This window comes from Ursus americanus, chromosome 17, assembly GCF_024610735.1.
Source record: "Ursus americanus isolate L20-20 chromosome 17, mUrsAme1.1.p, whole genome shotgun sequence".
In the NCBI taxonomy this organism is placed as follows: domain Eukaryota; kingdom Metazoa; phylum Chordata; class Mammalia; order Carnivora; family Ursidae; genus Ursus; species Ursus americanus.
In genome coordinates this window covers 16,514,349-16,539,456 of record NC_142143.1, presented here as the reverse complement: position 1 = coordinate 16,539,456, position 25,108 = coordinate 16,514,349, and the positions used below count along the sequence as shown (strand labels likewise).

Sequence of the window (25,108 nt, the reverse complement as noted above, 5' to 3'; positions counted from 1 at the left end):
CTGCTTTTATATGTTATGGTGTCTATGACAACACCACCCTCACATCTCAGCGGCTTCCACACAATGAAAGGTTCTTTTGTCTTCACGCTTGAGGGCTGCGGTGACTTAGGGATCCAGGCTGATGGAAGATGCAACTTCTCATGTACTTCCAGGTTCCTGGAAACTGGAGAATCTAGAACTTTCAGTCAAGAGGTTCTTCTTGGGCAGAGGGCTTGGTGACACACCCCTCAGATCTCCCTTCGAGAGAACCTTCTATGAGGAGTGGAGTTGGCTGACGGCCCCCAGCTGTTGGCACTTGGGTTCTGCTGCTGTGTTCCAGCTGGGTCCCAGCTCGCGCTGGGCAGCTCACAGGCCAGCCACGTTACGAGGGCCTGGCCATCTCTGCCCAACAAGGGGCGACCCCACAAGCAATCCGCATTTGAAGTTCTCCTTGGCCTTGGCCAAGACTTCTTCACAGCGGCCTTATAGTCTGAGCGTCTTCCTACCCAGTCCTCTTTATATAACCCTTTTCTTATTTCTCCCCTGGGTGTCAGACCTGCAAGGCAGCCTGAAGGCTTTCCCTGCCTACTGCTGATCCCGCTCCCCCTGGATCTTCCAGGCAGTACCCCTAACAAATCTCTTGTACGCCTATCTCCTAACTCCCAGCAGAAACTCACAGAGCCTCTGAGGCATATTTCACTTTTGTTCACATTTCACTGGCCAAAGCCAGTCATATGTCTGTGCCCATCTCCACGGGGGCAGGAAGCCTAATCCAGGAGAGAACTAATCCAGAAGAGAGAATACAAAGGGGCACATAGGTACTATGACTGACTAGCTGGTTAAACAGCTATTAATTACCCCCTTTTCCTCCCAGTGCAGAACCCCAATTTTGTTCAGGTGTCTATCCTGCACTCCCTGTCATGACTCATGGGTAAATTGTAACTTACCAGAGCTGATTACAGCTTTCCTATTTACCTTCCCAGTGGTTGAATCTCGAAAAGTCCTATGATCTAAATCCTGGCCAAAGAAATGGGAGAGGAAGTGTTCCTAGTGCCTCTCAGCTTTAAAAAGGGACACCCGAAGGGTGGGGGGGAAATCCCCCTTTTGTTGCTGAGTTCTGCTGTGTGTGGATGAGCTTCCCAGAGCTGAGGCAGCCATCTTGCAGCATGTCAACAGGGAAAAGGAAAAAAACAAAAATAAAACTCGGGCTGCCAAACTTTTTGTGGGGAACCCTTTATGGAAGAAAAACCATGAAAGCTGAGACTTATTTAGCTCCGTGTTCTCCTGTGTCTTGCTTTCTTTTCCCTGCCAGATCAATTTCAGTCATGCATATCTTCTCCCTCCCTCACACCACATCAGTTCTTGTCTGAAGAATGAGAACAACAGCTCAATGGTGTGATTTAACTGGCACAGAGAAAGAAGCCAAACTGACCAGTCAGGAAATGAGACATGCATTAATGATTTTCTTTTGACTCACTGTTTTTGAAAACACCCAAATGCAATTAACTGTTGTTTATAAAAATAAAATGAATTCCTAAAAAGGAAAAAGGAGATGCCAGACTTCCTTCACTCCACATTAGGGAGAGGACCGACATTTATGGAGCACTGACTAGGAAGTTTATTAGGAACTTTGCATACATTGTCTCATCAAATGACTTTGCATTGCCCCTTGAATAAAATTTTAACTCCTCACAAAGCCCATCGTACCCAGTGTTATCTGGGTTATCTCCCCAACTATCCTCCTCCATCTTTGCTCTAGTCCTGCCATCCTGGACTTTTTTTTCTGTTTATGAAACACACTCAGCATGTTCCTGCCTCAGGACTCTTGCACTTGTTGTTTCCTCTGCCCGGGATGCTCTTTGCTTGGCCTTCACCTCTTCGATTTCTTCTCATCGATCACATCTCAGCTAAAATATCCATTCTTCAGAGAGGTCCTTCTTGATGCTCCTACCTAGAAGAGCACCTCTCCCTCTACCCCTCCTCACCTATTTCAGTGCCCTGCTTTATTTTGTTTCCATCACGCTTATAGTATCTAAAATTATTTTTTTATTTGATTTTGATCAACTTCTCCCAGTAGATTTTTCCTCTGCTCCTTGCTCACTGCCCCATCTCAAGCATTTAGAAGAGAGGTTAGCTCAAAGAAACACTCAATGGTGTTTGTTGAAAGAATGAATAGATAACACAGCCTATAACCTTATAAGGCAGAGTACATATCATTTATAAGGGTCAACGTCCTGCCACCAAAGACCACCAGGAACATGCTGGTAGTTGAGCAAGTTGGGTTTATTGCTTTTGCAGTGAAAGAGAATGCACACCACAGAGACCCATGAGGTATCTCAGTAACGGGGTGTTAGAAAAGATTCTATAGGATTTGGGTTCAAGTTAGGTGGTTATGGCTGGTGTTTCAGAAAGCAGGACTTCTTTTTTCCTGGCTTGGGTGTTGTCCGGAAGCAGGGACAATTCTATGGTGGGATATTCTTAATAAATTTCATCTATGAGGCAGAAAGTCGGATGGGGACAAAACTTTTTTTACCGTAACTGGTAAAAAAAGTAGCAGATCATTCATGTTAGCCAGGATTGAGTGAGGCTGTGTTTGTGGTTTGCCAGTGACCCCGTTTTTGTCATACTCAGACAAGAGTTCTGAGTGGTCTTGTTTTTGGTCTGACTTCCTCAGAGTTAGCAAGGGGCCTTGTCTGAGATTGGTGTTCTGTGTAACCGTTTAACAGAAGAACTCAAAGGCCTCACGGTGTCGGGCCGCTGACTGGATGTCAGGGTCTGTTTTTCTCTTTCCTCCAACTGTCCTAGGGCTGGAGTCCAGCAACAGCACAGAAATAAACCAGAGTATTTTCCTTGTGTACTTGATAGTCTTATTCTCCCTGCCAATTCTGGATTTGTAAGGAAGGAGCTACTGAACAAAGATGGTGGAGGCCAACGTAGAGAAGCAGGGCTTCTAGAAGTCAGCCCAATTCAGAAACACCCTCATTTGCTCAAGAATTAATTCCCATCTCAGGACATGCCCAGGTATATCTAATTTTCGAAGGAGGAATGGGGAATCCTGAATGAGAAAATTACCCCATGCTCCCCATTGCCTCAAAGGTCATGTTCAACAGTCCACCAAGGCCTCCGTTCTAGCTCAAGGTTTTCTCTAAATACAATTGTTCTGTTTTAGAGAAATCTTCTAACCAGGATCCCAGATCCTCTGGGCTCCCATAGCACCCTGTATTCCTTTGTTAACATCCCCACTATATTGTAATTAATTTGTTTATAATCTGTCTGCCTGGTTAGACTGTCTCCTACATGTTTGTATCACTGGAACTTAATTTTAACAAAGGACTTGGCACAGGCTAGGCTCTCTATAAATATTAAATGGATTTAAAATGGAGATTTAATTCCTGGCTTCAATTCATCTCACAAAACACTTACTGAGTCTGTACTACGAGCCAGGAGGACGCTATGAGAAATCAGTCCTTACCTTCAGGGAATTAGTATTCAAATCTAATGGGACTTAAGACCAAGAATAGCTGACGTTTATCTGGGATCAGGCACTGTCTTAGGTGTTCATACACGTGCCTGAGTTATTACGGCCACGTTACAGGTAAAACAACTGACACACTAACGGGTTAAGTAACTTCGCTGAGGTCACACAACTATTAAGGGGCAGAGCACGGATTGTAAATCAGACAGTTTGACTCCAGTAACACTTGCCCAAATGTTAGGTTGAAAGGTGCCAAGTGAATTCACAGTTCGGTCAGTAAGTGAGCGAACGTCCTGCAGGCTATCGAAATCACAGCAAACACAATTAAAGGGGAGGAGGCTAATGGGACCGACCTGGGGAAGACTTTATGCTCTTTCCTAGTCCAAGTGTATTGGGGAACAGAGCTGCATTAGTTTTCTGTTAAAGAAGAAATGGATTTCGGTGTTGTCTTCAGCCCTGAATATCATTCAGTAACATTTATTGGGCGCCCACTGTATGCAAAATAGGTGTGTCTGCCACTTCCCCTCCTGCCCACATCCTGAAGCAGGGAGGGGAAGAAAAGGCAAAGAGGGCGTGGAGGTGAGTAGGTGGGCATCCCCGGCCCCGCCGCCTCACCCCCGGCCCGCGCCGGCCACGCCCCCAGCTTCGCCCTCGCCCCCAAACCCACTTTAAACTCCCGCCCCCTCTTCACGACGACCAATGCCCGGCCGGAGAGTCCGAAGGAGGCCGGGGATTGGGCGTCGCCGCGGTTGCCGAGGTGACGGGTGGGTCCGGCGGGGACCCCGACCGCTGCTAGGGAGAGGGGTGCCGGGCGGTTTCCGCCCCAGCCCGCGCCCTGGCCCGCACCCCTCTGTGGCGGGAGGGGGAGGTCCCGCGCGCCCACCCGGCCCCGCGCGCCCCCCGCCGGCCTCCGGTTCGGGGCGCGCCGCCCTCCGCCTCCATCTCCGCCCCCAGGACCGGCGGCCGCCAGCTCCCGAGCGCTGCTTCCCGGGCCAGCGGCGCGATGGGCTGCGGGAACTCCACCGCCACCAGCGCGGGCGCCGGCCGAGGTGAGTGGGGGCGCGGGCCGGGGACTCGGGGGCGGCGGGGAGGTCTGCCGGGCGGGCCGCCGTTGCGGGAGAGGCCGGGGAAGAGGCGGCGGGGCGCAGCGGGGACCGGGGGGAGGGAGGGCACGCAACCCCCTCTCCCCTCCCCATTTTCGGGACGGGGTGGGGGGAAGGGCCAGACCTCCCGCTTTTGGAGGGACGCGAAGCGGGGCATTTCCCCCGCGCGGGGGCGGTCGCACCCGGACGAGGGGAGCCTGCGGGGCGATCCTGCGGAGGGTGCGCGGGGAGGACGCGCGGTGGGGCTCCCCTGCAGCGGGTAGCCCGGTGCCTTTCGAGGGGAGAGGATTCCTGGCCGCGGTCCGCATCCGCTCCTTCCCCTCCCACGCTTGCCCCGCAGACCTCACCGCCAGCCCCTCGCAACCCTGACGCTGCAACAGGAAAGTGCGGCAGTGCAATTCAGTACTTTTTTGGTGGTGGTGGTGGTGGTGCGAGTGGGGTTGGGAAAACTGCTAGCCGGGCTCTGAAAATTCATCTGAGTCTGTACTGATGCCTGAGAGCGGCTGGGCGGCTCGTAGGATTTCTTCGAGAAGCTGCAGTGTTAAGGATGTTTTAGATAAGTGTGACAGAGCAGTGATCTGTTCATATATTTTTCATTAGAAAAATATATTGAAACTTCTTTTACACACTTCGTTTTGTTGATTGGCAGGAGAGATCTCCTAGATTTTCCCCGTCAGCCAGGCTTTGTGTCAAGTGAATTATTCCAAAACTCACCCTTCCCTTTTAACCCAGCTAGTGTCTCCCGATTTAAGAATCTGAATCTGTTTTGAGTAGTATCTGGGGGCCTCTTTTAGTATCCTTTTGGATAAAGCACTCCTATCTCCTCCAATTGCGATCAATCAGATGCCACATCCTATCCTCACCAGCAAATGCAAGCAGCAATCTGATGCTGCAGTATTTCCTAGCAGACTGGCGTGGATGCCCTCTCAATAACTTCGTGACCTTGGGCCTGTCACTTCCCTTAACCCAGACATCAGTGGAAGATGGAGCTTAAGATTCAAGCCTTATTCGTTTAATATTTTAAAGTTTATTTTGATGTTTACTTAGTGGGATCAGGTGTGGAAATCCGCTCTATGAATTGGCCAAGTTTGTGTTTCCTCTTTGTCCGTAACCACACATGGAGTATTCTGTTTTCCCCGAGAAGACACTAAAATGTGGGATTCTAGTCCTAGAGCTGTGAATGAACCCAGGTAATGATTCACCGAAAAGTTGATCTCTTACAGATAACCTTTACCATCTTGAATGAAACTCTCCTCCCACCAGAGAACAAATCTCTGCCGTTCATATAACAGTGAGACGGGTTAGTTATCCTAGTTGGCGTCTTATGCCAACAAGGGCAAACGAGATTCTGAGAGTGGCCAGAAAGCTCTGCATGGAAACCTGGAACAGCATCCAGGCCGCATCCTATACCAGGCGCTGGGGTCTTATGCAGTCCACTGCATGCGCAACCTCTCTTTCAAAAGCCTAAGAACAGTTATCTACACTAAAAAAAAAAAAGAAATCATAGGAAGGATTTGTAACATTTCCTTTCAGTGGAGCTAGGTTAGTTCATTTACATTTTTATTTATTAATGAGCTGTTTGTCAGATTTGGGGATAGGAGGGAGGGCACCGTTGCTAAATCCGAGTGATGATAAGGTAATTTGGATATGGTAATGTCAGAAAATGGGAACATCTGATTGTCCTTACAGATATTTGGTTGACCTCTTTTTTTTCAAGGTGCACATCCCTTTTTACAGAAAAGGAGATATAGTTGTGTTGAAAAAACCACTCCAAGTGCACGCCTTCTTGTCGAGTAGTCTGGGTTTTGTTTATGAAGGACAGTTCACGGAAGAGCACGTTGTTGTCTCCTCTAGCTTGCTCTTTGCTAAAAATTGCTTTTTGTTCAGGGAAATGCAAGATAGTGCAGACTGGAAAACATTAAGGAGAGAACATGACGAGTAGGGACTTATCGCATCAGCTCTTTGATGGATCTGCCCTGGTCTCTGAGAAGTCATTCCCCAAACCTGTCCTTGCTAGAGTCCAGCTGACTGGCTTTGGGATTTGGTCGTCGTTATTTTGAAGTTTTTCGGTCCAATGGTCATAGGACTTTAGTTTCAGAAAGGAAATGTGTAAGATGAAGAAAACTAAACCACCGGGCAAAGGTATTTGAATATTTTTCGGTTGTGAACGTTGACATCAGCATCAGACACGCTGTTGACCAAGTTGCGCACTTGTTGTCCTGAACCCAAGTGGGAAATAAATGCATTAAATAGATGTTGTCCCGGGGCGCCTGGGTGACTCAGTTGGTTAAGCATCTGACTCTTGGTTTTGGCTCAGGTCATGATCTCAGGGTCCTGGGATTAAGCCCCGCATTGGGCTCCATGCTCAGTGTGGGGTCTGCTTGTCCCTCTCCCTCTGCTCCTCCCCCTGCTCCCCCTTTCTCTCTCTTTCATAAATAAATTAAAAATCTTAAAAAAAGAAAAAGATGTTGTTCCTGTCCTCCAGGTACTTAAAATGGGACTTCTGAAATGTCCCAGGATCATACAATTCAATAGTTATCCTTAAGCTTTTCAGCAATCAATCAGTCCACCCAGCCAGCCAGCCATAGATACATAAATAACAAAGTACAGAGAGGAGGTGGGAAGGGCGCTGAACTTGGAGCCTGGAGAGTGAGGCTCAAGCTTGACTTTGGCTCTGTGCTGGTTGCGTTGCTATGGGCATTTCGTTTCACATTTCTGAGTTACAGAGTGAAAGCACTGTGTAAACCGTAATTATCATAGAGTAGTGGAATATTACCATGTTGAAGGTGAAATGGCTTTCCCTGATCATTTTTCTACAAGAATATGGCAAATCACCTTCCAAAGGGTGCATTAGCACATTATAATAATACCCTTAAACCTGAAATCTCCATTCTGAGCCCTGTTCTACTCCGTAAGTGGTTCAGGTAGAACGAGGTAATTGTTTGTCCTCTCCTGGAGCTGTCTGAACAACTGCCTTTCTTGGCTTTTGTCTAGAGAAATTGGTTAATATGACAAATTGATTTTTACTAGTGTGCTGGAGTACATTTGATTCCGTATGTCCAGTTGGTGGGGAAACTGACCTGCAGTAAAATGATCAAACAGCCATAAGAAATCAGCCCCTAGACCACTCAGGCCCTACATAATTCTGGTAAGATTTCTCCTAAAGATTTCTTCCCTTAGTCAGCTTAAACGCACCCAGTCCGCCTTTCCATGCAGAGCACTGCACTTTCCTGGGAACTTGTAAGGCAGGGCTTGGGCAGCCAGCCGTGGGTGGTTGAACGAAATCAAACTTTCATGCTCTTGAGAAGCTGATAGTCTAGGTAGATTAACCCATTGGAGAATAGCAAAGCAAACTATGGTAGAAGACACATGGGACATCCAAGTGCCTAGGAGATGTTGAATAATACAGTTTAATCACTGGAGGCTTTGGGGAGGAGTGGAGCTGTCGGTCCAGATGGGGGTCTTGAGAACCCTTTCGATTGCATGAGAGCGCTCTCCATTTTCATGTATTAGTAAGATCACTCTCTCCATGCAGGAATTTGATTTTCCCCTACCTAGAACTGTAGTAGGACTTCTTATATTTTCCACTAAGTGAAGATTCAGTATATTCGTCCTGCATAGCCTGGAGTCCAGCCCCTAAACTGTAGAGAAACATCTGGATTAAATAATCCATTTTAAAAGTGTTGCATTTTCTATAAGGCAGGGAGCTCTTGCTCTGTTTCTCTCTGCTCTCCAGCCCCAGCTCTCTCTCTCAGCCGTCAGATTCTCTGTCCCCTTGTTTTTCCTTGAACATTGTAAGTAGGCAGAGAAATGAGCAGCCCTGCATTTGAGCTAATGATCGAAACAGGTGGGCCATTCCCTTTTGTACACTCATACATATAGATGGGTAAGCAAGTCTGCGATGTAAGCCAGGCAGTTTCTTTTCAGGTAAACCAGAAAATCCCTTAAAAAGTTTGGATGGTTCCAAATATCTACAATAACTTGTGTCAGTGCAGGCTGTAGAAATTCTTTGCAGTGGAGGACTTATTTCAGAAGTATTCTGCTCATGATAGCTGATTGAATTTTTTAGCTGTAGTTTTTCTACCGAAGGTATGTAACTGGCAACTGTCTGATCATAACTCCGTGGCAGTTTATTATCCGAATGTTTCTGTAATGGTTCTTCTGCTATTTTTAGAACAATAGTCTGAAGAGGAGGAGTTTAATAATTATTTATCCTATTTTGTCAGTGTACCCGGGGAGTTAATGCAATCCTTTTGGGTCCAATTGTTTAGATTAGTTTTCTCTTCATCCTCAATTAGCTAGATAATTGCATTCTCTTCTTTTGATGTAGCTCTGTGGTCCAGCCTTAATTTACATCTATAAATGGTTTGGTAGGACTGAGATGTTGCCCTTGTGCTTAGCATGAGCCCAGGTCGCATCGGGGAAAGAATATAAAATTTTGTTGATAGCATCCGAGAGGTCACTTATGACTCCTGCTACTTCCCTGCCGTTGCCCCCGACCCCAACCCCACCATCCTTCTTTCAATTCCTTAAACAGTCTTATTTGTTTATTTATGTATTTATTTGACAGAGAGAGACAGCCAGCGAGAGAGGGAATGCAAGCAGGGGGAGTGGGAGAGGAAGAAGCAGGCTTCCCAGCGGAGCAGGGAGCCTGATGCAGGGCTCGATCCCAGGACCCTGGGATCAGGCCCTGAGCCCAAGGCAGACGCTTAATGACTGAGCCACCCAGGCGCTCCTCAATTCCTTAAACATTCTGAACTGACTTTTGTTGTTTTCTCTTTCCTGGAGAGCTGATATTTTGTTTATTTATTTATTGCCTCTTCTGTTCCCTTCCTCCAAATGTAGGCCTCATGAGAGCCTCCTGTATCTTGTTCCCAGCTGTACCCTCAGCCTCTAGACTAGGACCCAAACTTTCAATGGGATTTTTGGCTCTCAAAGAAATTTTGTTGTTGTTGTTGTTGAATGAAGAACATATTGGGGAAACAAAGAAGATGCAAAATTAAGTCCTAAATTGTGTGACTGATATTGCGATTGAGAGAATAAAATAAAACCTCAAGTAGTCAGGGTAGCCTGCTTGCAAGAAGTGGCACTTGATTTGGTTCTGAAGAATAGGTAATGTTTGGATAAGCAGATAATGGAAGGGAGGGCATTCTTAGTGCTGTGTGAAATCATAGGGACAGAAATGGGCTCCGTGCATTTCAGGGCAGTAAGTCTGGCTTGACTGGCTTTAGTAGTTCGCATTGGTTATAGGGTTTTGAGAAGGAAGAGTGGTTAGAATGGAGGGTGAGGAGGACAGACAGGCAGGAAAGCCAAGCCTCAGAGTTGAGGGTGGGCTCTGGTACCAAAAAGCCCAAGTTTGAATCCTGCTTTTGTCATTTATCAGCTGCGTGACCTTGGGCAATTCTCTTAAACTATACCTTGGTTTTCTCAACTGTAAAATGGGGGAGTAAGAATAGAACCGACTCCAACATAAAATGAGTTAATGTAAGTAAAGTGCTTAGAACAGTGCCTTGTATGTTGTGAGTACCCACTATGCTATTTATTACGAATATAGGGAAAGACTTTTGTAATTGGTGTAGAAGGAGAGAGGGGGCATACAGCAGTGGCTGTCTGGAGTCAGGGCAGTGAGAAGGGCCTGGAGACATTGATGCCAGAAACCCCTGGGACAGCCAGGCTGAGGATGGGCTGCATGGGGAGGAGAAAAAACATGAACCCAAACTAATGCTGGGTAACTAGAAGATTCTACTACCTCTAAAGGGAAGGTAGGAAGGTGCAGGTGATCGGTACACTCTTGGAGGTTCCATGTTGGAAGTGATGGTGCATGATGGGAGAGATGTGGAAATACCTCTGTCCAGGCACTTACCACCGGTGCGACGGACTCAGGACATTCATGCGCTGCAGCTCCCTGGAAGTGACCTTGTGGCCATGTGCAGGGGTTGTGAAGGTGGCCTCAGTGAGGTATTCAGTTCTGCCACAAGCTGCTTACCGCTCAGTATAGACATGGCTTTAGTTACAATATAGCAGCCCGATGTCACTGCCTTACCTTACGTCTGTCCTTCTGTGGCTGTCTTTATTTATTAATCTTTAGTTCCCTAACGTGTAGTGCTCAGCAAGGACAACCTGCAAACGAAGAGACTTTCTGCAAGACCTTCCATATTCGTGAACAGAATTTTATATTTCTAGAAGACATTGGCCTGAATTTTTTTCTCCTTTATTGAAAAAAATGACTTACGAATCTAGTTCTTTTATTGGCTTCTTGAAAAATAACATTGTTTTGGATGAACTAAGAGCTGTTGTTCTACTACTTTTGGCCAAACTAAGACTATGACATAGTTTTGGAACTATTACGGGTCAGAGGAGACATCACGAGCTGTCAAAATTAAAGAGAATTTTGTTTATTTTTCTGCAGTGATGTTTATACAGTTCTCAGAGGGCCGTTTCTTTTCTTTTATAAAACAAAGAATAAGACATTCCTGCATATTTTTATTATTTCCCACAAGAGCCGCAATCATTTATGTTTCTGATCATTTAGGCTGAGAGAAGAGTGATTTGAAAATCTTTAGTGCTTTTTAGAAATTCTTCGTGTTCACAATTTTATTTTTTGGCACGTGTGTTTAAATTGTCACCACTAAGTCGGAAGATAGAAATACGATTTAATATGTAACTTAGCAATTCATTTACTTGTGACTATTTCCAGTCTATGACATAAATTCTATAGAGTGCAATAGGACCGTGATGAAAAAAGGTGTCAGGAGGCTAGTTTTTCAAATGTAGACACGTATGTGGCCTTTCTTTTAAGAAATAGTCTTTTCTTTATGTTAAAATTTGGCACGTGGGAGGAAACTCAAAATGGTAAATGTACCAACCTGAACAATGTTGAAAAGCATACTGGGCATTACAGCTCACTCTTCTTAATTTGTACGAACGATTAGATGGGAAAGGAGCATCTGTCTATAGAAACCAAGATGTTCTGTCTACCTACCTTAAACTCGTGGGCCTGTGTGGTGTCTTGCCGCTGGCTGGCTTTACAGTTGCCTGCATTTGTGGGATGTATGACGTTACATTAAATTTAATCCCTCTCCCCCCAATCTTAATTTTGCTATGCATTTCTTTCCAAAAGAAAATTTCTGGTTTTGGAGGGACGGGAGAGGACAGGGATAAGAAGGTAGAGTGGGTTGAATGGTGGCCTCTAAAAAGATGTCCCTGTCCTAATCCTTGGAATGTGTGAATGTTATCTTCCTTGGAAAAAGGGTCTTTGCAGACGTAATTAAGGATTTTGAGATAATCTGGGTGGTAAGTGTCCCTATGACAGAGAGTAGGTGATGCGCGGACATGAGCGGAGCAGAGAGTGTGTACGACACAGCCACAGGCCAAAGAATGCCAAGGAGCGAATGCTCACTGTCGCCAGGGGCTCAGAGGGGCGGGGCAGTTTGGATGCGCGGACACCTTGATTTTATGCCTCTGGCTTCCAGAATGCGGAGAGCATTGGTTTCTTGTCATTTTAAGCCGCCCAGTCTTTGGGGATTTGTTACAGCAGCCCTACGAAACTAATCAGAAGGTTTTCCTGTAGTTATTCGGGGGCGGGAGGTAATTAGACAGTTAGGAAATACAGCTCACAAACTCTGCCTGGCGTGCACATCGTTTTTTGCTGAAGCAAGTGCGGTACGAGTCAGTCTTGATGTGTGAGTGAGAGGGCACTTCAAGGTTGTTTAGAGCCTCAGTTACTTCTTAGGACAGCGCATGTTTATAAAACATGTTAGGAAACAGCGAGACTCTCTGAGAGGTTTTTCCCCCCCCTGATACCATCCAGCTTTCCGATTCTCTGACACGCACTGGGGGTCATACAACACACTTCACTTCTGACCCTAACTGCCTGGCGTCTGTCTGTGGCCACAGGGTTAAGGGCAAGGTTGCACAAGATGTCCTCACTTCTGGGGCACCTGGGTGGCTCAGTTGTTAAGCGTCTGCCTTCGGCTCAGGGCGTGATCCCGGCGTTATGGGATCGAGCCCCACATCAGGCTCTTCCGCTATGAGCCTGCTTCTTCCTCTCCCACTCCCCCTGCTTGTGTTCCCTCTCTCACTGGCTGTCTCTCTCTCTGTCAAATAAATAAATAAAATCTTTAAAAAAAAAAAAAAGATGTCCTCACTTCTGACAGCAGTCGTGAGTATTGGGTCCTCAGATTACTCCCACTTCTATCCAACTTGGCCACAAGTTTGGGGTTCCCCCAGCACCCTTTCTCATATTTGATAATTTGCTAGAAAGGCACGGAATTCAGGAAGGCACTTTACTTATGGGTTTCAATTGACCAGTTTATTATAAAGGACACAAATGAACAGCCAGATGGAGAGGTACATAGGGTGATGTCTGGAAGGGCCCCGAGCATAGGAATCTCTGTCCCCATGTAGCTGGGGTGTGCCGCCCTCCTGCCACGTGGATGTGGTCACCAACTCAGAAGCTCTCAGAGCCTCATTGCTCAGGGCTTTTTACGTGAGGTTCATTACATAGGTGTGATTGAAGGAATCATTGGCTGTTGGTGGTTAACTCGATCTCCAGCTCCTCTCCCTTCCCTGGGGATGGGGATGGAGCCAAAGTTCCGAGCTGCTAACAAGGCTTGGCTTCTCGGGTGGGTGACCAGTCCCCATCCTGAAGCTATCTTGGGTTCCGTGAAGAGTCCCTTCATTAGAATGGAACTGGCTCCAAAGTTTTTAGAAGTTTCGTGCCAGAAAGAGCGGACAAAGTCCAAATATCTTTCTATAACCCCACAATATCAGATGAAGTGTTTCGAACGTTTGAATAAAACGTTGGGTTTGCTATGCTTTTTTAAGTGACTGAGACTTTTGACTTTAAGACTCATGAACAAAATATTAAAATCTCTTGAAGTGTGTGAAGTAAAAGGTATACACAGTCTTGGTGAAGTGATGTTTTGAACAACCAACAATGTTTAACTGTTTCCCACTTTCAGAAGGAAATGTCCTTCCTTACAGACCCCTAACCATTTAGAATTACTTTTTTTGTCATTGAAACTGCATATAATACTGTTGTGAGAGCAAACCTTCCCTCCTTTTTCTTTCTTAGGAAGATACTTAAAATTATCATCCTTTATACGGTTTTGGAAAATAGTCATCAAGTCTTTAGTCTTATGGACTTTGTGGTGCTTTCATTCTACAAGAAGCATTATTACCTTTCCCCCATCACAGCTTCTTCTAAGCCGTGGTATTAGTACATCAAGGCTATGTTTAAACAGTAAAGTGTCATTTTGGCAGGAAATGAAGTGGTGCTAACAGGAATCAATGCTCTGTCCCAGGTGCCTGGAAAGAATTAGATACCATTATAAATATTTGTTTAGCAAAGGATAAGTCACGTGGGCCATACACACAACTTAAAGCAAATGGGATTTTACCACTACCTGAGTTGTTCTAGATAAAGTGTTTTTTTGCATAAATTCTCTAGAGTAGAGATCTCCATCTGGTTAATTACAATCAATATAGGATGAAGTGTGATTATAAGGTTGCAGTGAGGGTAATAATGATTTTTCTTCTATTTATTAATTTTATGATTTTATACTTTTGTAGAACAAAGAGATATTTTACCTTTTATTTATTATTATTTTTTAAAGATTTTATTTATTTATTTGAGATAGAATGAGCGAGAGAGCAGAAGCTGGGGAGGAGAGGGAGGAGCAGGCTCCCCGCTGAGCAGGGAGCCCGATGCGGGGCTCGATCCCAGGACCCTGGGATCAGGACCCCAGCCGAAGGCAGCCGCTTAACCGACTGAACCACTCAGGTGCCCCGATATTTTACATTTTACATACCTATGTATTCCGATAGTTTTGCCGAGGGTTTCCAACAATTACACACTTTTTTTTCCCACTCTGAGTTGTATGTTGGGGAGTCTTATCTACCTGTCCTGGTTATAAGCTTATCATTAATATCACGCTACCTTGCTTCTAAGATGCACATTTTCTTCCCTTAAAAAAAAAAAACAAACGGAGCCTCTTATTACAATCACGTGTATACTGGATGTAGTGTTTCTGACGTCTTTGCCTACCCCACCATTGCACGTATTAAAGAGACGGTACCCTTTAAATGAGGGACATTTGCAAACTGAAGAAATGGTGTGCTGACTTCCTTTTGGAAGGTAGCACCAGGCATCTGCTGCCGGCCCCGCTGGGATGCTAGGTGGTGATCCCGGCAGGGAAGCGGCTCGGAGAGTGCCTGGCGCCCGGAGCAATCAGGTGAAGTGTTTGGAGGGTTCCTGGTGGCTGATTAAAATCAGTACTCATTAGACAACATGTTGCTGTTTTGAAACTAGTTACACACACATTACTGTGTTTTGTCTTCTCAGCTGCCTTTACCTGCCCAGTATTAGAAACCGAAGCAGTGATTCGTGACCTTTGGAAGAATAATCTGAGCAAGGACTTTGCCTTCCTGTTCCCTGCTGTTCTTTCCCTGCCACCCGGAGTGCTCCCTGAGATGGAGCGGGACCGCCTCTGTCCCCTCCACTCTCCCTGTGGATTGCGTTCAATGGCCCTTCATCTGTCTGCGGAGGACTCACGGTCCTCATTACGATCTCTGCCAGCTTCTCTAAGACTTTGCAGTTTCAGAGTTTCTGACCCCTCTGGCTCTCCCATCCCCTGTGCCCGACAAAACCCCAACACATCCTCTGTACTTTTCCATGAACCTGAAAATACGAAAATCAGGATATTACTTCCTTTCTAGACTTCCTTCCAGATTCTCACGCTTGTTTTGACTCTGGAATAAAACATTCATCTGTACGGGTTTTTGGTGGCACTAACCCTTTGCTTATGTTTTCCTATTAAGACATTCCTCTGTTCTTATGTTAAGATTTTTCTTTTTAATTTTAGGATTTTGCTTTGTTTTATTTTGTGTTCTCAGATTCCAAAGCAGTTATTTACTTATTTATTTATTTGAGAGAGAGACAGACAGACAGCATGAGTGGGAGGGAGAGGGAGAGGGAGAGAGAGAATCTCAAGCAGACTCCCCGCTGAGCACAGAGCCCGACGTGGGGGCTGGACCCCAGGACCCCGAGATCATGACCTGAGCCGAAACCAAGAGCTGGATGCTCAGCTGGGCGCCACCCAGGTGCCCCATGATAGTTTTAGTTTATATGATTTTAATGAAAGCTGTGACAATCTTCCCTAAAGAAAGGAATGAGGGTTTGTCACGAAGTTAAGGTTTGGCCAGAGCCATACAAGAAATTGTTTGAGGCGTAGAGTTGATTATCTTTACCCGCTGCTTTGAATTTGCAGTGCTGCGGATCTTACACTGACATCACCAGGGTGCAGTGCTCGCCGTTTGGGGCAATAAGGTTTCCTGCAGGCTTATTTGCTTACTTTGTAGCACCTCTTTCTTTATTTTCACATCTCTGTGACTTGGGCAGAGGTTAGTTTAATTCCCATCTCGTAGATACGGAAACTGAGATATTAATTTCTAATTAAATTGACTGCTAATAATGACAACTTAGCTATTTTTATGTACCGGACTTTGTGCTACGTGTTGACATGCATCTTTAAAAAAACCAAATCTTCACAGTAATGTCAAGTAACAAAAGACAAACCCCCAAGCTGCAAATTTACATCCGTGCGTTTATTTGGGGTCTTAGGGATTGCAATCCAGGAGACAGGGGATTCCACCGAAGTTGAAAACACGCTCTGGACGGACAAAGGAGGTTAGAGTTTTTACAGAGGAAAAAGAAGACTTACATAAATCGTTTTGAAGGACAGGTGTGTGGTCCTGGTTTAAGTACAGTTACATTCAACTACGTGCCATGGGTTGCTGGTGCTCGGGTCAGAGAGAAAGCCCGTTTATGTCCGTTATGACAGAAGTAGATGCCTTGGCTTTCAACTGAGTTTAGCAAACAAATTCTGAGAATTTGGCACTGAAGATATGCGTGAGTCCGGCCTCCTCAGTGTCCTCCCAGCTCCATTTTCGATAACTCTCTTAGCAGTGCCCATTCCATTTATTCTCTCTGTCGTACGTTAACTTTTGAGAAAGAGCCTCTTATTATCCTCATTTCACTCAAGGGAGGGAAGTGAGGTTTTAAAAGGTTAAAAGATGTTTAATGCTATGTCCCTAGTAAAGTTGGAACCAAGGTCTGTGTCACTCAGATGAGGATAGTGGGAGGAGGAGGTATGGAAACGAGACCGACCATGTTGGGGCAGAGAATCTGTGATGAATGGTAGAAATGGGTCCAAAAGAGATGGGTTGTGTTTGGCATGTGGGTGGGAAGCAGAGATGGGGGGAGATTCAGTAGCAAATAGGAGCAGAGTAAGAAATGCATGTAACTCCCTTGGGAGCTAGGCTGGTGTCCTTGAGACTTCTAATTGACGGAGGATATCACCCCATTTTGTCTTATAATTTCGCTTTACTTTGTGACGAGTGCACCGTGTGACTTAGAACAAGGCCATGTGGACACCAGCTAAGAAGGCATGTGACTTTGAAATGAAAATATTTCCCAATTGTTAGTTTATCTGTAAAATGAAGGGATTGGATTAGGTGATCTGTGAAATCCCTTCCAGAACCGACACCTTAAAATTTATAGGAATTGTTAAAAATGCGCAGAATAAATTCAGAACTTAAGTTTTGAATGTAATAATTTTTCTACTCTCTTTTTTCTTTTTTCTTTTGAAATGACCTTTTTAAAAGGCGTATTTTCAACTTGTCTTTTCTAGAACATTATTTTAGATGGGTATTGGGTTTCACATTTTTGTTGTAATTCTATCACAATAATGCAAACCTTTTTTCCCCCCTAGGCCCTGCAGGAGCAGCTAAAGATGTGTAAGTAGTTAATATTATGATTTTCTAAACTCTTTTGGAGGAAGACCCTGTTTTTCGTGAGTGTGACCTTCTGACAGATGCAGGTGTGCCTGAAAAGATACGGGAACACACACTGTATTATGCAAAAACCAAGACAGTCATCTAGTTTATAACCTAAGTGCTATTTGAAGAATATCATTGTGTTATTATTTATTCTGTTGTTATTTATTCTGCCTTTCAGTTGCCCTAGCACCGTAACTCAGAACTTCAAGCGCGGGAAACGTTTAATTGTAGTTCCTTCCCAACTTGTGCTGAGATTTCTTTTAATTGAAAGCAGGGGGATATGGGAGAATTAATTAAGCTCAGCACATAGCTCCTGTGACTATGTTAGAGGGAGCCAGTGGGGAGAAGCTGGGGCAAGCATGTGTCAAACACACATTGTATTGTTTTAAAGCTGATGATTAGATATCTGAGTGAATGTGTATGACCATTCAATGTAGTCAATATTGACTTGGTATTTACACCACAGGACATTTAATCAAGGGGCAGCTGTCTCCCAAGGAGATGTTTCTGGAGCTCAGGAGCCCTTCCAGTATTTCCATCATGCCCCTTCTCTGCATCTTTCCACACCTCATCTAGGACCGTAAGGACGTTGCTGTAGTTCACTATTTAAGAGTGTTTGTGGTTACTCCATGGAGAGTGGATGGACCCGTGCCCCACCCACCCACCCACCGTTGGTTTGGATGTTAAGACGGATGGTGCCACACGCGCACACACACACACACACACACACACACACACCCCAAGGAGGGCATGAAGATTTCTTACTCACATATAATGAGGATTTCTGGGGGAGCAGGGTAGGCACCCTACTGGCCCATTCATCTTGAGTGAAGGAAGGGGAGCTGGAAGTGGCTTTGGTTTTTATTGTGGTTGGGAGTGGGGCTGGTGGAGGGATCCTGTGCTTGGGGAGAGGTTTGCATGGTTTTATCATCCCCACCAGCACAAAGGAAGGAATCCCCTGGCTTTCTTATCAGCTTACACTGATGTGAGGCAGAAGGGGGAGCGGTTGGACTTGAAAGCTGTCAGTGGTCAAACATCAAAAATAGAGTCAGATTTTATTATTATTATTGTTATTTTAAAGAGGAATTCAGAGAAGATGAGAATGGAATTGTAAGGTTTTTCAGGAGTTAAATATGTATTTTCTATGGGACTTTAGGTCCCCAAGAAGCAATATACATGGTTTCAAACTCCTGGTTGCAGTACTTGAGTTTATTACCGAAGCAAGTAGCAACAACCAGTTCAGCCTTAACCTCGTGTCTTTCACTGCAATATCTAGGTCTCTCTGTGAGCCTCCTCCTTCCCTTTCTATACCTTGTTGCCAGATTCATTTCCTTAAGCACCCCCTTGCCCTTGTAGGACCTCTGCTCAAAAACATGCAATTATTCTCCATCACCCTCTGGACTGAGCCCAGAACCCTTTGGGAACAGGAAGGCCATTTATGTTTGCAGCCTTTCTTTGACGGACTCTGCGTGAGGTGGAAGGGGCACTGCAGTTGGGGTGAGCAAGGCCAAGGCTGAGAAGGGAGCTGACGTCCTGCACTCCGAGACCTCTCGCAGGGGCCCAGACTGACCTCCCATGTTCGGCCTCCATTTTTGCTATTCCCTCTGCCTGGAATGGCCTTTTTCTCAATTCCTTTTGCAATAAATAAATAAATAAAGCTAGCTATTCTTCAGGGCTTCTGTCTTCTTTGCAAGATGAATTTCTTGGATCTCTCCATTGGATAGAATGTCTTTTTCTTCTGAACTTTTAGAGCATTTTCCACCTTTCTTATGACACATCATATGGGGCTATATCGTAGTTATTTATCTGCTTGTCCCTCTTGGGCAGCGGGGGAAGTGAAATGTCGTACTCATCTGAATGTCTCCCAGTTAATTAGTATCATGTTTTGAATGTGGTGTTTAATGAACAGGTGCTAAATGAATCCCATCATATCTATTCAAGGAGAGATTGATGTCTTGACTTCTTTCTTTCAGAGGCATGGACATTTCTAATAAAATTTAGTGATGCCTTTGTCAACAAAATGAACTCTTCCACGATGTGAGATGCCACTTAATGGCTTTTCAAAATCCTGAATTCTGTAGATTTAAATTTTCTGTGACTCTGTATACCTCATTGTATGTCCTAGGAGGATATAATTTTATTTAATAGTTGACCCTTTTAGAAATAAATGTAGTAAACTAGAAAAGGTTAAAAAGAGTATAATAGAATTATTTTTTCCTTGCACAAAAGGTGTATTCAAACATGTTCTTTTGCTTTTTTTTAAGATGAAGGTATAGATTTACAGGTCTTGACTATGAATGAACAGGGAGCTAAGAAATTTAGACAATTTAAACTTTTTATTATAAAGATCTAAAGTTTTCTTTTTTAATCTAGAGAGACTGATCCCAAACCAAAAGAAGTGGCCAAAATCACATAATGGGTGCTAAGAAGTACACAACTTCACATAGGGGCAGCCACCAAATTATACAGGCCACATAAGTCTTTTGTGGAGGGGGGGGTGGGTTATGGTTATTTTTAGAAGAGAGAAATACTGTAGTTACCCTCTTAATATAACACAAAATCCATTCTCTAGGGAAGGTTTGTGATTTTTACTCTGTCTCTCCTCTTTCCTATTTCTTTGCCGATTTTCTAGAGGCAAGAAGCCAGGATATAATAACAGATAAAATGACACTTCTGCCCTTAAGTAGGTTAGTGCCTACTGGGGACCAAAATGCAGTGTAATAAGTGCTAATTATTGAGATAGTCAGAATTTAATGCTGGTTTGGGTCTTGAGGGATGAATAAGAGTTCGTGCAGAGAAGGGAAGAATAGCAGCCCAGAGCAGAGGAAAGAGCATGACAAGAGGTCATGGCTGTAAGAGAGCCTCAGCTCTCCTGCGAGGAGCCTGGTGGTTGGTTCTGGAGCCCGCGGGGCATGCAGAGACAAAGGGTGAGGCCACCGGGCTGGAGCTGGCTTGTGAAGGGCATTTGGTGCCAGGCCAGTAATTCCACTCGATATTGTACACATTCAAGAGCCATTGGGAATTTTAAGGTGGGGGGACGCAATGATTATGTTTGAGCTTTAGGGTGCTCAGTGAGGCGTGCGAGGTGGGGGAAGGGTGGAGGCACAGGAAGGGAAGGCCGTGAGGCCACCAGAGGGGCAGAGCTCAGACAGTAGCAGTGGGGCAGAGAAGAGCCGAAGCTCTTCAAAGTACGCTTGGAATATGATGAAGATTTGTTGAATGATGGACCGGGGAAGAAAAGGAGAGGAAAATCTGAGGATCACGCTGCGGTTTCAAACCTGAGCCGAGGGAAGGGATGGCTGATAATCCAAAGAGGTCAGCCGGGCCAAAGGGGGAAGAGAAGCCACCTGGCGTGGTGCGATGCCCACACCGGCACCTGGGGGACTGTAGTTTCCATCGGGGGGTGTGAGTAGTAATTGAGCGAAAGTGGAAGTGGGCGAGGAGCGGGGAAGTGGTGCGCGGCCTCTCATCTCACGGTGTTTGGCAGTAGGGAGGGCAGGGTGTTGGCAGGTTGCAGACGGTGATGTGCGGAAGTGCTGAATCACCGTATTGTGCACCTGAAACTCCCTTTACACCGTATGTCAACTAACTGGAATGTACGTAGAAGCTTTAAAAAAGTTACAAAGAAGAAAGAGAAAGCACTTTTAAAAATATATTTCTGTTAGAAAAGGAATACCTAGAAAATTGGGAAATTTTTTTTTTTTAAAAAGAAAACATCAGCCCTTATCAATACCACCAGAGACAGCCACCATTAACATTTTACACGCTTTTCTTCCATTTCTTCATTTCTTCTGTTTCTGCCCAGTTGTGTGCATGGATGATTTTGCCTGTGGAAGTTGGTTTTGCTTTTTCTGTTTATTTTTTACACACCCGTGGACTCCAGGGTAGGAATCAGCGGAGTGAGACGCGCCGGGGGTGGCTTGGGGAGAGGGTCATCTGTGAGGAGGGGGAACTGTGATGGAAATAAATTCCAGAATAGGCGGGAAGGCTCAACAACTTACAAGGTTAACCTTAGAGACTTGAGATGAGGAGGGAAGCAGGGGTGAAGATACACAGGCACAACGCCCTTTTTATTGTGTCTTGCTTTATTGCCCTTTGCGGATAATGCATTTTTTACAGATTGAAGCTTTATGTCAGCCCTGTGTCAGGCAAGTCTGTTGGAGCCATTTTTTCCAACAGCATTTGCTCTCTTTGTGTCTGTGTCACGTTTGGGTAATTCTCACAATAATTTCAAACCTTTTCAATGTTAGGTTTGTTATGGTGATATGTGACCAGTGATTACGACTTGCTGAAAGTTCAGATGATTGTTTTGCATTTTTTAGCAATAATGTATTTTTAAATTCAGGTAGATACATTGTTTTTGTAGCTATAATGTTATTGTACACTTAATAAACTACAGTGCAGTGTAAACATAATTTTTATATGCACCGGGAAACCACAAAATGTATGTGACTCGCTTTATCGTGATATTGATTTTATGGCTGTGGTCTGGACCCTAGCCTGCGTTATCTCTGAGGAATGCTTGTATAGAAATTTATTCACCATAACACAGACTCATGCCATCAGCGAGTGACTCTTTCTTATTCTCTCTCCCTCTGTCTCTTCAAAATGAAATCACAGTGCTGTAACATGCAGAATAAAATAGACGTGAATTCCATGTGATGACATCTGGCTGCTTTCACAAACCTGGAAAAATCAACTATGCTTTTATTTTATTTCAGTGAATTATCTCAGCTATTTGGCACAAACAGTTTGCATTGGGATATTTTTGGTTGGAAATGGCAGAAGTCCAGCTTAAACTGGCCTAAGCAAACAAACAAACAAGAAAGGAATTTATTGGCATGTGTAGTGGAAAAGCTCCAGGGGTTTGGCCCCAGTCACGGCTGGGATCCAGGTGATCAGATGACAGGAAGAAACTCATTTCTGCTTTCTTGTTTTGGGCTCCATTTTTAGGATGCTTTCCCCAAGTGGCGATGGAGATGGTCATCTCTTGTCTCCTATCAGCTTCATAATTCCTGTGGAAAAAGAGCTTTTCTTTCCCAGTAGCGTGATCAAAAGTCCTAGGGCTCTCCCTGCTACAGCATGAGGTCACGTGCCTCCCTCTGACAACCAGTAAGCCAGGGGAACATGGGCTTCTCATTGGCCAGGCCTGGGTCACGTGCCAGACACTGGGGCCAATCAGCATCGTTCGTGGTGCCTGGCCACGTGGTCAAAATCTGGGAGAGTGGCTGAAGACAGATGCGGAAGCTGTTACCCACGTGGAAGGCCCTTAAAACTGGGCAGGCAGAAACGAAGTATGTTCTGCAGTAGGTCGGTTAAGCAATACGTATAGAAATATTACAAACACGTTTTAGTAAGAACAGTATGAAACAAGTTGGCACTAATTTAATGTTTGCCGTTGAAAATAAAAGAATAGCCACTCAGTTTAAACAAGGTAATTCAAATGCGTCTTTCACTTAAAGCTCGTGGCATTTCGTGAAGATTGCTTTCTTGACAAAGCAATTTTACTGTTATGAAAGGTAGTGACTCTAGAGAAGACTGTCTCAGAATGAGTGAGCAAAACACGTCGAAGCGCCACCTTTTAAGATGAAATTATGAGTCTTTCATCTTGAGTGTCCTTGGGATCCTTTACGGATTTCTCATGCCCAGGGCACCTGTCAGCTGAGCCCTCGCTAGTCCTCGTTCCAGACCTGAGGGTATCTGATGGGCTTACTCCTCTGCGGAGTAGCCGGAGGTTGCGGAGACTGGCGGGAAGCAGCATTGGAAAAGCATGCGTTTTGGCAGCAGGGAGCCCTGCATTTGAATTTCCTGCCACCATTTACCAGCTGTGTGATATTCTGTCCCCAGTAATCTTGGCCGTAAAATGGGGATAATAATAAGTGTACAGGGCAACCATCTTCATCCCTATCATCATTACTCTGTTATGAGAGCTCCGCTCTATTGAGGACTGCATGCCCTATCATGATTTCCAGCACTCTGCATTATCTCATTCTGTGCCCATGACGATCTGATGGAGACAGTAATGCTGTTTCATTTTACAAATGAGGATATGGGGCACAGAGAGGTTAAGTAACTGCTCAAGGGTTGTGATGGTTATTGGTACAGTATATTTAGTACCCCGGGATAATACTTGGCATTATGCTTTCCTGCTGCCCTTAAATAGTAGCTAGGATTGTTAGATGTTTTAAGTGTCGTTGAAAAGACTTGGCAGAGGCTCTGTCATGACTATGACAGTAGAAGAACCAGTGCATAGCTGAAGTTAGGAAGTACACAGTCCCATTCTTGGCCCATCAACGCATGGTCGGATTCTCCTTAGGCAGGGCCAGTGCAGTAGGAACAGGAAGAGAGAAAACAGATGGGCATGTTCATCCCGGGACAGAGAGAGATGGGTGGTGACCAGCAGGTGTTGCCAAAATGCTTGGCTGCAAGGGACGTGCTAGGGAGGGGGAGACCGTAAGGGGCTGAAGAATGGGGAGAGCGGAGAGTTTGGCTGCACTGGAGGCTTCTTAGGATGGAGGGGAGGAGGAAGAGCGGAAGGATGATTTTCCCCCCCTCTAGGGAGTGAGATTGTCTACTGTAAAATGTCAGAGGTGCAGTAGTTCCAGGAACTAAGCTCCTCAGAGCAGTCCTGGGAGTGAGTTATTAGCGTAGCAATAAAAGTTGTTGGAATAGAGGAAGTCAGCAAAATGTGAAGCAAAGGTCGATTGGGTGATTTTCATGGAATTTAAAATTATCCAAGATAATGATGGTTCAAAAGAAAACCTTTGGGTCAGGGCCAAAAATCTTTAGGGTATTTGGGGCTGCTGTCGCAGGATTCCAATGCCCAGAGGAGAGGGTTTGAGTGAAGGTGAAATAGGCCCCATCTGAAAGAGCTCTGTGGAGAGGTTGGGAGCCTGCTGGCTTCATCTCCTATTGGGAGACACTGGGATATTTTGAGCAAAGTGATACCATGAGGGAAAAGCAAATTTTCTTAAGGTGGGCAGGTGGGGAGAACATTCCTGTCTTTAGCAAATGATGCTTCTACAGCCAATGTCAAAATAATCCTGAGCGCCGTGTGCTTCTTAGAAGGAGAGCAGGAGGAGGGTAGGGAAACCGCACATTGGCTCTTGATTCATTACTTCCAGACAAAGAGTGAACGTTATTCATATTTTCCAGTAATACATTCTGGAAGAAAGAAAGGGACCCATATTGGCCAAGGGGCTCACAAGGAGAGAGATTTAAAGATAACCGTCCAAAGGAATTTTGGAATTTTGGAGAAATGAATGAGACGACATAGAATCCAAAATAGGCAATGATAAAATATTAATCCTGTCCAAAATCATATGTAACTAAGTTGTAGAATTGTTTGAAATCACCCTAAAAAACAGGAGCCATCATAAGAACATATTATAAAGAAAATTAAATGATCATACTTTATCTGGAGAGCTGTAGTGTCGAGGAAAGAAACATTGTGAATTAATAAGCCTATTCCAAAATATTATTGTTAATGGCAGCTAAAAATAGGTAATTAGAGTTACGCACATGGTCTCCAGGGGTTTCCATATTAAATTTTCTTGTTTACAAATCAAAATAAGTTTGGCCTCTTTAGTGACACTGCAAATATGAGAAAAGAAAAGAGTGCATGCTGTTTTTCTACTTCTTAGATTATCACTAGTAAGAATAGTTCTATATTTAGAACTTTCTTCTTGATAAACAAGTAAAAAATAAATCA

The 25,108-nt window shown here is 44.8% G+C and overlaps 1 protein-coding gene across 4 annotated transcripts in view; it reads left to right on the top strand.

Moving 5' to 3' along the window:
- The first annotated feature begins 4,236 nt into the window (after positions 1–4,236).
- Positions 4,237–25,108, top strand: part of C17H12orf75 (chromosome 17 C12orf75 homolog) — a 35,762-nt gene continuing 14,890 nt past the window's right edge. The window contains exons 1-2 of one of the 4 annotated variants that reach the window (XM_087868790.1): positions 4,237–4,503; positions 17,331–17,355. In XM_087868790.1, the coding sequence (XP_087724916.1) occupies positions 4,458–4,503; positions 17,331–17,355 (71 nt within the window). In that variant the 5' untranslated portion in view covers positions 4,237–4,457. Of the gene's footprint in view, positions 4,504–17,330; positions 17,356–19,915; positions 20,713–25,108 lie in introns of those variants that run through there. The other 3 variants (XR_006776495.2, XM_045779800.2, XM_087868789.1) reach the window with 3 other exon arrangements.